This window comes from Rhipicephalus microplus, chromosome 7 (genome assembly GCF_043290135.1).
Source record: "Rhipicephalus microplus isolate Deutch F79 chromosome 7, USDA_Rmic, whole genome shotgun sequence".
In the NCBI taxonomy this organism is placed as follows: domain Eukaryota; kingdom Metazoa; phylum Arthropoda; class Arachnida; order Ixodida; family Ixodidae; genus Rhipicephalus; species Rhipicephalus microplus.
This window is the reverse complement of record NC_134706.1, coordinates 31,871,691-31,884,533: the sequence shown is the minus strand read 5'-3', so window position 1 is coordinate 31,884,533 and position 12,843 is coordinate 31,871,691. Positions and strand designations below refer to the sequence as shown.

General features: G+C 46.7%; 1 protein-coding gene across 2 annotated transcripts in view; it reads left to right on the top strand.

Moving 5' to 3' along the window:
* Window positions 1-11,879, top strand: part of LOC119183404 (lysosomal alpha-glucosidase) — a 39,162-nt gene extending 27,283 nt beyond the window's left edge. Inside the window, exons 14-20 of one of the 2 annotated variants that reach the window (XM_075868941.1) lie at window positions 2,709-2,857; window positions 3,858-3,942; window positions 6,499-6,680; window positions 7,641-7,729; window positions 10,098-10,147; window positions 10,903-11,049; window positions 11,760-11,879. In XM_075868941.1, the coding sequence (XP_075725056.1) occupies window positions 2,709-2,857; window positions 3,858-3,942; window positions 6,499-6,680; window positions 7,641-7,729; window positions 10,098-10,147; window positions 10,903-11,049; window positions 11,760-11,825 (768 nt within the window). In that variant the 3' untranslated portion in view covers window positions 11,826-11,879. Of the gene's footprint in view, window positions 1-2,708; window positions 2,858-3,857; window positions 3,943-6,498; window positions 6,681-7,640; window positions 7,730-10,097; window positions 10,148-10,902; window positions 11,050-11,759 lie in introns of those variants that run through there. The other variant, XM_075868942.1, reaches the window with a different exon arrangement.
* The last annotated feature ends 964 nt before the right edge of the window (window positions 11,880-12,843 follow it).

Sequence of the window (12,843 nt, the reverse complement as noted above, 5' to 3'; positions counted from 1 at the left end):
CCAAAATGGATTCTTTGTCACACGATAAATTGCTTGTATATACGGACTCCACGCAGGCAGTTCGAGAGCTGCGAAAAGTGACCAGCTCCATCGATATAGCCTCCGATATACACCGACTGATCCACTCATGTGCCTGTCCTGTCCGCGTTCTGTGGACCCGCCGGTCTGCACCGGCTCAAGTGGAAGCAGATGCCGCTTGCCATCCAGCGACTGTTCAACACCCGCTGCCTCTACTTCGTTTGTCCCCGAAGGACAGCTTGCTTGTGCACAAAGAAACCCTCCGGCGCTCCACGCGTGCTCTCATTCCTCCGCGTGGATCTGACCTTCCCGGCGGCTTAACTCGCCGAGAGGAGGTTGCGCTCAGGAGGATTCGTGTGGGCGCCGCCTTGACTCCTGCAATCCGGGCTACATGGACATCTGGTGCACAGCCTCCCCCAACGACGTGCCCATTCTGCGTTGCCCCAGCCACAGAGGCAACGCTTGATCACCTATTGGGAACCTGCCCGGGCCTTCACCAGGCTCGCACTCGCCACCTACGCGGCCTTCACCACCACCCCGGCCGACCACCTGACTTGACGCGCTGGACGCACGGTCCACTGCATCGACAACTCCTGGCCTTCATACAGGAAACAAAACTTTTCCTTTTTATTTAACTGATGCCGTAGGGCATACTAGCGCCAATAAAAAAAAATATTTAGTGGTGAATTGAAGTACCTGAAATGCGTCTGTGAGACATGATGTGCACTACTGAGGCTGCGGCTGATAGAGATATGGCTGAGCCCTTCAGTCAGAAGCTTTAAATCACTGATTCGTTGTGGAATTCACTTTGTATGGTGCCTGTCATTTTTTTTACTCTACTGCAACGCGTTAACCATGGTACGTATGAATCCATGGTACAACGACGCTGCCATCGTAGCCTTCGCTGTTAAGCACTGGCAATGTATTCTTAGCTTTTGTTCGTAAACATTCGTGTCCGAACAGGGGGATGCTAGGTGGGCGGCTACCGCCTTCCCGGTGTCTCCTAAGTGAGGGGCCCCTTACATCGACTTTCCCTGCCCTCTACCGTCCCCCCTCCCATAAAGGGTCATCCTGCGTATAGACTTATGTTTGTCGACGTGCGTTTGCGTCTGGTCATGCGAAAGTCTTCTAGAGCCGTCCCATATTACTCAGTAGACCTCCCATGTTCTCTTCTAAGCTCTGAATGTAGGCTTCTTACGTTGCTATGTGGAATTACAACACGTCATACACGCGAAAATGCAGGGACATTCTTGAAATATTAGCCAGCATGTCCGGACTTCGAAGGTGAGAGCTTTATTCTAGTGCAGTGCACATGAACTTTCTAAGGTGTCATTGTAGTTAGGTTTACGGGTGTGCCACACTCCTTTGACAAAATGTTACATATTGTGGTCTGTGTCTACTACTTCTGCAGTTCAGGGGTGCAACTAGTAAGCTTTAAGCTGTAGCTGCTCAATTTAGTTTTAAGTACTTGAAACGTTTCTCGGCTTCGTTGCACAGACCAAAAAACAATAGCTGAAATTTTCACAAGCCAAGCCCCTTTGTCGAATATTTCGACTTCGGCGAGATATCTTTTCTCAGTGCACTGTTAGTTTGATTTCCATATTGATGCACAGTTTCTCCCTATTCATAGTGCCATGTATTACTAACAAGCTCGTCACTTAGCAATCTTCATTGCAACTTTCTTTTGAACATTACCAAAGAATCTGCAACGAAATTAGTTGTCGAATATTCTAGTAACTAACATTAATGTGCGCTTGAGAGTGAGGGGCCCGTCAGTTGAGCCACGCATGTATATCTTAAACCCACAAGCCTTAGCAGTTGTTAAATGAGATAATCGATGCATCGCATCAGTGTATAATGTAACCTGGATAGAGGATGCAATTTGCGCTTAGCCGAGTCAACAGTGCGTCCGGAAGCGTGGGGGCTACATGTTTCTGCTCGGGCCTCATCATGTTCGGTTTATGGTGGTTTTGTCGCAGCCTATAGCGTATGTTCAAATTAGAGCCACTATTTTTTCTCTCGATATTTGTTGCATACAATGTGGCGGATAAGTTAATACCACGTTAATACCGCGGCAAAACTGAACTGGGCACTGCTCCAGGAACGTGTACCCTTAAGTCGGCAAAATAAAAAGTGGAAATCATTCAGCCTTACTCATGAAATATTATCTTGCGATTCTGGTTCACTCGGACCCACTCACCAAAGCTTTCCCGAGACGTACTCATGCGGACTCACACTCGCGAATATTTTCTTCTACTGTACTTATTCGCACTCAAACTGACCGAAATGTTAGAGACCAGGACTCACTCAGATACAGACTCACGTCTCGATCTTGCCGCCATATTCTAGAACGTCCCTTCACTCAATGCTTCACCTTCACTTGAAAAAGTCTATGGGAGCGCCGTCTTTTGGCAGACCAAAGCACTGAATATCGGCAATATTCTGGCAGTGATTGTTCAGAAGCACAGCGTCGATTTCACTCGAGCAGCAGCGCAGTACTCAACTCAGTGAAGTGAAGGACGTAATTTGATTTGAGGAGCGTTTGTGAATACGGGGGTGAGTCTTGAGTGAGTACGAGTGAGTCGACTCATGCACCGACCAATCACGTTCGCTCGTTTCTGTGACATCCGTGTATAAACTGAGCTTTGGCTGTTCGAGAAGGTTAACGGTTGGACTGGTGTCGGTGGCAGGACCAAGATCCCGCAGCTATGGGTGGGGCCGTCGCCGCCACCGCCAAGAAGACGCTGAAGATCCGCTACTGCTTCCTGCCCTACCTCTACACCTTGTTCTACCGCAGCCACGTGTTCGGAGAGACGGTTGCCCGACCTCTGTTCTTCGAGTGCGTGCCAAATATATATTTTGGGCCATATGGGGTGGAGGTTGGCGGTAACCTGCAAACAATACCGAGGTATTGAGATTAAAATAGCCTCCTTGGCTTAACTCGCGAAGTTTCAACATTTTGGTAAGAAAACTTTATTGAGGCCCGACACAAATGTTTTTGGTCATACGTGATAGGTGAGGAAGTAATATTTTGATTGTTTTGTTGTTATTTAAGGAATGGCAAGCTTGGGGCAGACTTTAACTTGTATTTCGTCACCTTCCTGTGACATAACTGGCTGTTTTAACAATCTTTTAAGCTGTTCAAATGACGTAACGTCACCAAACAGGTTCCAACGATGGCTCTTCGCTCTAGTCCAAGCAATATCTTTGTCATAATACTGGTAACTTGACTTGCAACTGCAAAGTAGCTACCGCAGCTTCCGGAAGCGCCGAGCAGTAACTGGACAAAGCAGTGTGGCAGCTTGGGCTAGTTGGTATGGCAAGACAATAGTTATAGTGCGAGAACAAAACGACAACACAAAGGACTCGTGTCTTTCCCGTCCTTCTCTCTGAGTCGTCGTTTTGTTCTCGCGTTATAACTATCGTCATGGGCAAAGCAGTTGGGTTATTTTTACAGGACTATGTGCAGGCATTTCCACGGAATGGCGAACTCTGACGAAGTTGGGATGGTGTCGCGGTCACTTCTTGCGGAAAGGTGTTGCGATGTCAAACTATCATCAGCATTTGGTATAGTGCTGAAATGTACGCGAGCTTTTAAGGTCGAGTTATCTAGCTGCCTTCTGTAGACGTACAACCTTCGCTGCACTATGGCCAGTTTCAGATAACCCATATCTTTAGGCCGCTGTTGTGGGGCTGTTCACCATAACTTGGTGTCTCATCCAAGATCTCCGTTAAATCGCGGCCTTTCTAAGGCTTGATTCAGAAAGGTTGCATAAATTGGAATCACATGTGATGGTTAGCGTCTGTTTCTTCTCCACACACTTCGGTGCTGCGCGCAGGTTCCCAAAGGATGTCAACACGTATGCCGTGGACACGCAGTTCTTGTGGGGCAGCGCCCTCCTGGTCCTTCCCATCCTGGAGCCGGTTAGTTGAATTCACGAAAGATCTTCCGCGTGGTCTTTGTGTCCAAATGTGACATGAGATCAACTCTGTCTTCTCAGTCAGTCGCATCTCTGCCGTCACTTCATCTCAAAGAAAGCTTCGCGGCCGGGACCTTTGTACTTAAGACTGCATTTCATGCTATATGTTCATCTATGACCCCGAAAGCTATAATTAAGCGTTTCACGAATACGACTAGGACCACTATGTACATAGTAGTGCTTCCTTCGAGACAAAACCAACATCTCTGCTCCAAAAAGAGTGCCGAAGTCATGTCAGACCATAGGCTACCCCTTACCTTCCAGTGCAGGTGACGTGTCTCGTAAGCTCGTAATATGTGTATGACTAATAAAGTTACACATACACGTCGATTCAGTTTAACGTTTACCTTAAAACAGAAACAGGGATGATCCCTTCGTCATAGGACTCAATATAACACCAAATAAAACGTGTCCCTATAGAAGTAGTTAAATATTTCATGCACATAGTTATCAAAGAGCTTGCACAAAGTCCTTTGGTGTTTGACACATGTGGCACCGTTTAATTAAAGCTGCTATACTTCGCAAAAGTACCACCATCTGCTCTACCTCTCGCCGACTCCTCTCAGGTGCGTTGCTTTTGTTCTTTCGCTCGCGACAGTGGCGCCCCTTGTAACACGCCACGAGCCTGCAGTTGCTTTCAAGCTGGTGAGAGGAGGAAGCAGCGCATATCAAAAGAATGCTGTACTTTTCAAGTACCACCATTTGCTCTCCCTCTCGGCGCCTCCTCTCCTGTGCGTTGCTTCTTTTTCCTTCGCTTGCGACAGTTGCGCCCCCTGTAACGCGCCACGAGCTCGCAGTATGCTTTCGAGCCGGTGCGAGGAAGGAGCGGCACAGATGGAAAGAACTCTGTACTTTTCCGAAGGTATAGGGGCTTTACGTTTAACGGGTGTGCACCAACGTTCCACGTTGACGCTGGGTTGGAGATCCTCGTATACCGATGACTAATGTCGATGATCAATGATTGAACAAGCCTTTCTGGTCATAGGTGCTTAGGTTAATTGTAGTAGTTAACGGTTACCGTGGAATAAGGCACAGCGGCCTGACAGCCAGGAGAGCACGCTTGGATGCCGAGCTTAGACAAAGCTCACCTACCGGCGGCTTGTTATTGGACACCAGTGTCCGAAAAGAACGCGCGCAGTGCCTTCTCTGTTGCACGAGATGGGCGTAATTGTGAACGCGGAGTTACAGCTAGGCGAAGCAAGCGTGCGTCTGCTGCTGAAAAACATTTATTTACGGATGTTATTTACAGGGAGGGTGGGAACGGTCCTTAAGGGGCCACCCCGTACAAACACTAGGTGGGCTCCCTCTTACGGGAGCCCATTGGCGTTGGCCGCGGCCCAGGCACGCTCGACCAGGGCCCGTTGGGCCGTCAGCTCAGAGCAGCCGACCAGGGCTGCCTCCCAGTCCTCCCGCGAAGGGTTGGGTAGTGGGGTAAGGTTTGGAGGCGTGCGTCGCCGAGCTATTCTTAGTATAGATGGATGGTATGAGCGAGGCCGACATATTGAGCTCCCTTTCGACGCTTGGACTGAGGTCGCCACCTGACCGAGTGTCAAGGCGTCGAAAGAGTTGCACATCTGTTGGAAACGTGCCGAATCGGACGGGTGCGTTGAAACGACGTTTTGAAGAAGCTAATTGCGGATTGTCACAGTCCTGATCTGTTACTTCAAGCTATCAAGAGCACTGTAAGGGGACAGTGAGAGATACAAAAGGTGCGTATGTGAAGTCTTCTGAGGGTGTTAATGGCCACCACGTCCGGCATCTGTTGTCGTGTATCGAGTGGTTGTTAGTTCGACGGAGCTGTTTTTTTCTTTTTCAATCTGATCGTGTGTATTTATTTATGTCATTTCCGCAACATAAACACGTCACTGATGGACCCCGGCACAAAGGACACTCGTGTTAAATAAAGCGGGCATAGGCTGCCACTCGCTGGCAGCTTCGCAAGAAATTGACTGCCACAAGTTTTAACCCGTTTTTGCTGTCCGTGTAGCTCGTGCTGAACACCAACACCGGGTAGATGTAGGATGAACCGCTGCAATGAACCGATGATTACAGTGGTCCTGCTAATTTGAGCCGTAACGTATGCAGTATGAGCTGATACAGAGGTTCGTGTTCGTTAATGGGAGGCATATGCAAAGTAGGCTTTACTAGTATTTCTTACCTACAGTGCATTTTCGTTACAGAGGCAAAGGGTTGAGCTGTCAAAGAAATAAAGCCATAGGCGGCCGAACCGTCATGCCGAACTCCATTGGTCTAGTTGTGTGACATGCGTTCCTTCTAGAAATTCCTCGCGCTGCGGTGTCCTATGTTATGTTACCTGAGCATGTTACTAGAAGACACCGCAACGTGTCCAAACCAAGTACCAATCTCTGGCTTTCAAGCCAGAGTGACAAATTTTGTAAGGTGCAAACTTGGTCTATAGCCTGGAAGGAAACTTGTGATCATCAGGATATTGAGCATTGCACGCCACATATCTTTGACCCAACTCGTTGTGGTTTCGCAGAACGCAACGAGCGTGAAGCCTTACCTCCCCCGCGGCATCTGGTATGACGTGATGCTGGGCCTGCCCTACCATAGCGCCGGCGAAGACTTCCAGATGTCGCCGCTAAACGACTCCATCTGCCTGCTCATTCGCGGTGGTCACGTGGTGCCCTCACAGGAACCGGCGCAGACCACTGCCGCCAGGTACTTGTACAACCGGCTATAAAAGCCACCCGCCACGTACTCGATCATGGACGCCATCTTCTCCTTTCTTCTGCACATCTTTAATAGCCCCACCCCATTTCCATACAGGCACCAAGTCATGCTCCTGTCCTTTTCTCTACCTCTTCTCGTCCTATTTTTGTTCCAAGTCTCTTGTGAATCTTAATGAACGATGAAATGCTTTTTATTTGAATGAGAAGAGACCTTCAACTGGATGTATGTTTTGGAACTATATAGATTACATAAAAATCAGAACTTCAGGTATAGCGTGGAAAATTAGAATGATCGACTAGAAAGTTAGAACGCAAAGTTTGTGTTGGCAAACATTGGTAAGTACATTCAACTAATTACCCAAAAACTTGCAATGTGTTGTCAGGTCGTCTATTCCTCCTCTTCGTTTTTCTAGCTTATATTTTATTGTATCTTCACTGAAGCGCTTTGGTGTCCTCACTGTGCATAAAGTGTGCAATTTACGCAGTGAGATTTCCTGCTGATGGAGCCAGTAAGCTCCGTTGTTCGGTCGCAAGCGCTACGCATAGCCTTGACAATCAAGAGCAGTGTAACACTCACTGCATGAAAAGAAGCGTCGCAATGTTCTCGTCACTGCAACAAGGCTTTCTCGAACTTATTACTAAAAAACTCTGTATTTTTTGTGAGCTGTGGACCTTTAACCAGCTAAGGCGTAATATACTATTATGCGCCATTTCCGCGCCCATCAGAGCGCTAAAGCAGGACATACATCTTTCGACGTATTCTCAGCATCACAATGCTAATTTTGATATAATTATGTCCTTACATGTCAGATACTGCAAGACCTCTGGCTTTGTCAGATCCACCTGTGAAATCAAAACGAAAATAAAACGCTACCGTGAAGAGTGTTTAGCACAACGCCGGTGTTTTTGTGTAGGCAGCCTAAATTGACCTATTCAGGCGTATTTGCAGCCGACTCAAGCCGTTTAACCTCCTCGTGGCTCAAGACCATGACGGACTGGCGACGGGTGAGCTCTACTGGGATGACGGAGAGTACGTCGGTAAGCATGCAGTTCATTTAGCTTTCATGTCTCTATTGTTCACTTCTCTTCGCAGAATATATTACAGCGCAACTTTTAGACACAGCGCTGAACTGACAACTAAGTTTCAAAGTTTCAAAGTTTCAAAGTTTATTTGCAGGAAAGAAAAAAAAATACAAAAACTTCCCTGCGGGAGGCAAAGACTAAAGGCTAAATAGCCTGACGAGGTCTTGACCTCCTGATACAGTCTGCATCAGTGCCATATTACACATATTCACACATCAGTAACATACATATACAAATAAGTGACATTATACATATCTTATTTAGTTACATAGCTTATTTCTACATGATATACATTCAGAATATGTTTTACATAAACAGGAAACAATTTTGGTATCAAACGATTCTGTTTAAGTATCATTGTTCACAGTAAGAAAAAAATCAACTCAGTATACAAGTATTCCTAAATATAAAAGCCTATGGATCTACTATGTCTTTAGTCAAAAGAAGAAAGGATTTATGATGACATTTAAATTGTTTAGTTTTCAGAGTAAAGTCTATATTCGATTCGTGAAGGTTTAGCAATTGTATGATCTTATAATCAATAGCCTGCTTGCCATAGTTCGTGCGTGTTTTCTTAGTTTTGCGGGTAGAATTTCTGAAGCCATATGTTGTTGAAACTCATTTATAAAAGAAATGAACACATAATTTTTATTGAGACAAGATAAGTAAGCCTGCGTGTATGTCTGTTTTGATTTGAGAAAATGTATGCGTGTATTGCCTGTATTGATATAATTCGTTTGTTTTTTATCTTTTTTTACTGACCGGTACATCCACTATACACATTGTATTGGACAGGTCACTAGCCACTTAGGGCTATCAGTCCAAATATTCCTTGCATTTTTTTTCTTTTTCATTGAAAATAATTAAATTGATTGTTTAATTGATTGATTGATTGATTCATTCATAGGAAACCTGCTAGACAAAACTTGAATAATGTTGTGTTATAATACTTGTGCACATGCGCAGAGTTTTAATGAACCAATGTTTCCTATACATGTGTCCTTCCTTTTCCAAATAAATTTCATGTGTGAATTCAGCACTGTGTCCTTTCGGTGTCCGTAGCTAAGCGTTGCGCTGTAAAATAGTCTACGATGAACATCCACCAACTTGCCCGACTCACGATTCTTTATATTCTGCCTGCCTGCGCAGTATATCGATTTTTTTGGTATGAAACTCCTTGTCTGCAGAAAAGTATTGCGGCAGTCTGCGCAATCACGCCGCACAGAATAATGCCATTCCCACGAACTATGACACAAAATCGGAAGCGGTACGTGTCGATAGACAATAGGATCCAGGGCGAAAAATGTAGGAAGACAGAGACTAACTAAGAGCAGTCTTACAACCAATGCCATGTGTGTATGAGGCAGCACTAAATGCCTAATGAAGGATCGAAGAGTTCTTAGTCAGAACGCCTCCAAACGAATCTGCGGACAAGCTATCTGTGACGAGGTGTCCGACAGGAACTGTTGCACTACGGTTTTCTCCTCGGGTATTTGTTGCATCCCGCAGGGCTCTTACTTTTATGACTGCTCTAATGAAATAACAAACAGACTCCTACATAAATTAAGCATCGAAACGAATTCATCGCGCATTTTGGTACCAGTTCCCAACTGTAGCCTGAGTCACTTAAAACGAAGTGTTGTGTATCACTTCGCAAGCATTGAATGGCGATATTGACAAACGTAAAAAAAAAGGAGGCTCCTTCATAATCATGCCAAGGCTGAAGGATTTATTCGAATTCGCTAATACCATGACACCTAACACAATTCGGACACTGGCGTGCAGCAACAAAAGCCATTTTGTTTCAAGTCTCTTGCGAATCTTGCTGTATTCGCATGCGATTGTGCTGTTGACAATGAGTAAATAATGCTGGAAGATTGCTAGTCGCAGTACTAGTTGTGTGCATCGCAGTAATAGTTGTGTGTTTACTGCATTTAAAGAGCCTGTACACACCTCTTGCTGATGAAAGATGCTTCATAATACACTGGTGCCTGCTTTTTTGTAACTGACATATTTCTTACGATACGAAGAACAAAGCGGAGGAGCGTGTTCTATTGTATCAACGTGGTTAGTCAGCCCATCAGTAACTTGAACAGAAGTCGTAGAAGTGTTGATTTGATGCAAATAACATAGATCGCTTACAAATCTCGATCTTAGTGGGTCCTGAAACTTTACTTTTCTAGGAAATGAAGATGTGATGAATACGATGCAGTTAGTTGATGTATCAGCGTGTTCATCATTTACTATATATATACAAATAGTATTTGTCACACTCCTACTACATTACGCATTCAAAGCTAGCCAATTTCTGATTACATTACAGGTTCCTACGAAAAGGGAGAGTACAGCCTCATCAAGTTCGTCGCGATCAAGGTGAGAGCGTCGGTCTATATAGAGGCGCTCAAGAGTGCCGCAAAACTCTGTCATCAGCGCACCGCTCAACCCGCAAAGCTTGGACGGGTTCGCGGAGATTCCAAGCGTCCGCCACCCTAAGGTCGCCTTCCGCTGTTTACCCGTACTCGTTAGCGTGTTCGAGTCGAGGAGAGCACATTAGTCGGCGGGTTTCAGTGTTCACTGGCCTAGCTGTGTGTTTTGAGTTTGTTAGTATGATAATAATGAAGATGTGGCGCAAAATGGGCACGGGTAGGTGTGAGAGACACACGGGTACGTTCTCGTGCATATTCAGTTCTGTGATCGCACGTGTCAACCACTTTGCTTTGCGTTTTTCGTTTTGACCTGCCCATGCGTTCCTTTAGTGAGTGCATTTCCGTGACGGAAGTGACGTCAGTCAGTTATTCGCTGACCCCGACACAACGGACGTTTGTCTTGAAAGTGGCGAGTGTCCGGGCTCCCACATTGGAGCATGCCAAACCTCCATATTAGCACCTGCTAATAAATGTCAAGTAGCACGTTCGCTTTCGTACTCTTGAATGAACATATGTTAGTACCTTGCCGTGACCGTATCCCATGAATATAACTGAGTCAAAAGTGAGACGAGTCAAAGTGGTTGTAGGATTCATACATAGGAGAGCTTCCATGCACTTTCTTCGCCAGCACGTGGCGTAAATTGGGCCCTCGTATGCCTCGTTAGCTTGCAACAGTAATTATGCGTCCTCTGTCGCACGCAGAACACGGTGGTGAGCATGTGCGTGCACTGCGGCTACGACAGCATCATGCTGCTGAACGCCGTCACCGTGTACGGTCTGACGGAGAATCCTCGGGAGGTGCACTTCAACAGGCTACCGACCAACTTCACCTACAACCCGGCAGGACAGGTGGGCGAGCGTTGCGTTTGGAGGCAGCTGCCTACGGCGGGCAACCCCTAATGGACTGGTGTCCTCGGGATGCGCACTGCAGGCAAACCGGATGTCAGTTCATCGTGATGACTGGACGGCCCGTACTATAGCATTTGAGATTCTCTGCGTTTCATTGGACGTCCAAGATGTTAGCGTCGAATGACACCCGAGCAGCGGCAAGCCTTCGCGATGCCACATATAGCGCTCGCCGTCCACTTATCACCATTTACGGGCACCCGCATCCTGTTCGCCGGCTCTGCGCATATCCGTGGTGCCTGCCCATGGGATCTTGGCATTGAGATCTTGGCAGATTGTAATTCTTCCACTTCAGTAATGGACATAGCGTCGCACTCTGTGATAATTGCTGCTTCTAAGTTAATGGCTGAAGCTCTAGATCTGCGTGCTTCGAACATTCCCAAGGTAAGCATGAGTGTGCATTTATTGCGAAGAAACTCTTGTTTTTTTGAAGTTTATTCCGCTGTGAACAAGACCCCGCAGCCGGACCAACACATCTTTGTTAACGATCGGTCAGGGCCTGATTTTCCCGCCGTGAGCTTTCCCTATCAGAAATCTTAGCTTGGACTCTCATTAGTTGAAAATAATATGTTACGCCCCATTAATATCGACTAAACGTTCTAGTCGTACATTCTTCCAGCACTAAAAATTTCGTTTATTCCTTTCTATTGCAGTTCATGAAGGTGTCGAGCCTACATTACCAGCTGACGAAGCCGTTTGTTCTAACGTGGAACCGATGAAGAGTCATTTCGTGCGCGAGTGTCGGGCTTTGAATAAACTTGTGTGCACACATACCCACCATGTGAAATAAATGCTGCAAGCAGTTCAGACGTAGGGAAGACATTCTCAAAGTCCCTATGTAGTGGTCATGTCAAATTACCGTGGAGAGCATCCAGTTAGTCGAGAAAACGGATGATCTTGACGTGATGGCCCGCTTGACCAGGCCGACGCGCCAAACTCGCCTAACAGATTTCGAGCGTTCGAGAAAAGTGCACGAACAGTGCAGGTACAGAAGACCATGTACATCTCATGTGCACTTAAACAGGGCAGGTAATATGTAACAGACCGTAACCGATGCTGTGAACGAGTGGTGACATTACGCTTGACGTGAAGGCTGCCATGGCTGTGTGGTGTGCCTAAATGTTTATTCCTGTCTGTATCCGATGCCACCATTTTGCAAAACGAAGTCTCGAGCTTTCGCGAAATTGTTCGAGAGCGGCGCGATCACCTCATACGTATGCACGCACGCATCTCATGCGTGCGTACGTAGCGGCTGCGTACGTAATGCGATACGTGCGCGTCGCGGTCAGCGCATGCACTACGCAGAACGTGGCGTCCTTACGTACGCAGCGTACGCAGTACTCAAACTCTCTACTGACGAGACACGAGCCAAGGAAGCCGAGCGCAAGCGTCTTCAATGTACCCACCGCTCTGCTTCGTCCATGCCCCACCAACGATCCGCAACGTACGGCCACTATTCAGTAGACAGAGAGGCACTCGTTCTCCGCGTACCCAGGCACAGCCCGCACAGCAGCCAATCAGAGAGTAGCCGCACAGCGCCATCTAGAATATTCGTATTCAACTGCAGTTTGTATGCACGTCTATAATACAGCGCCGTCTATTTTACTGTTCGGGAGGTACTGCCTTCTTTACTATCTCGTCCCTTCTCTCGGTTACGAGTGACGCATGACAAAGTTGGACTAAGGGGTTTGAGCTTCGCCGATAAGAAGAAATCCCCGCCCAAGCACTCCCTACAAA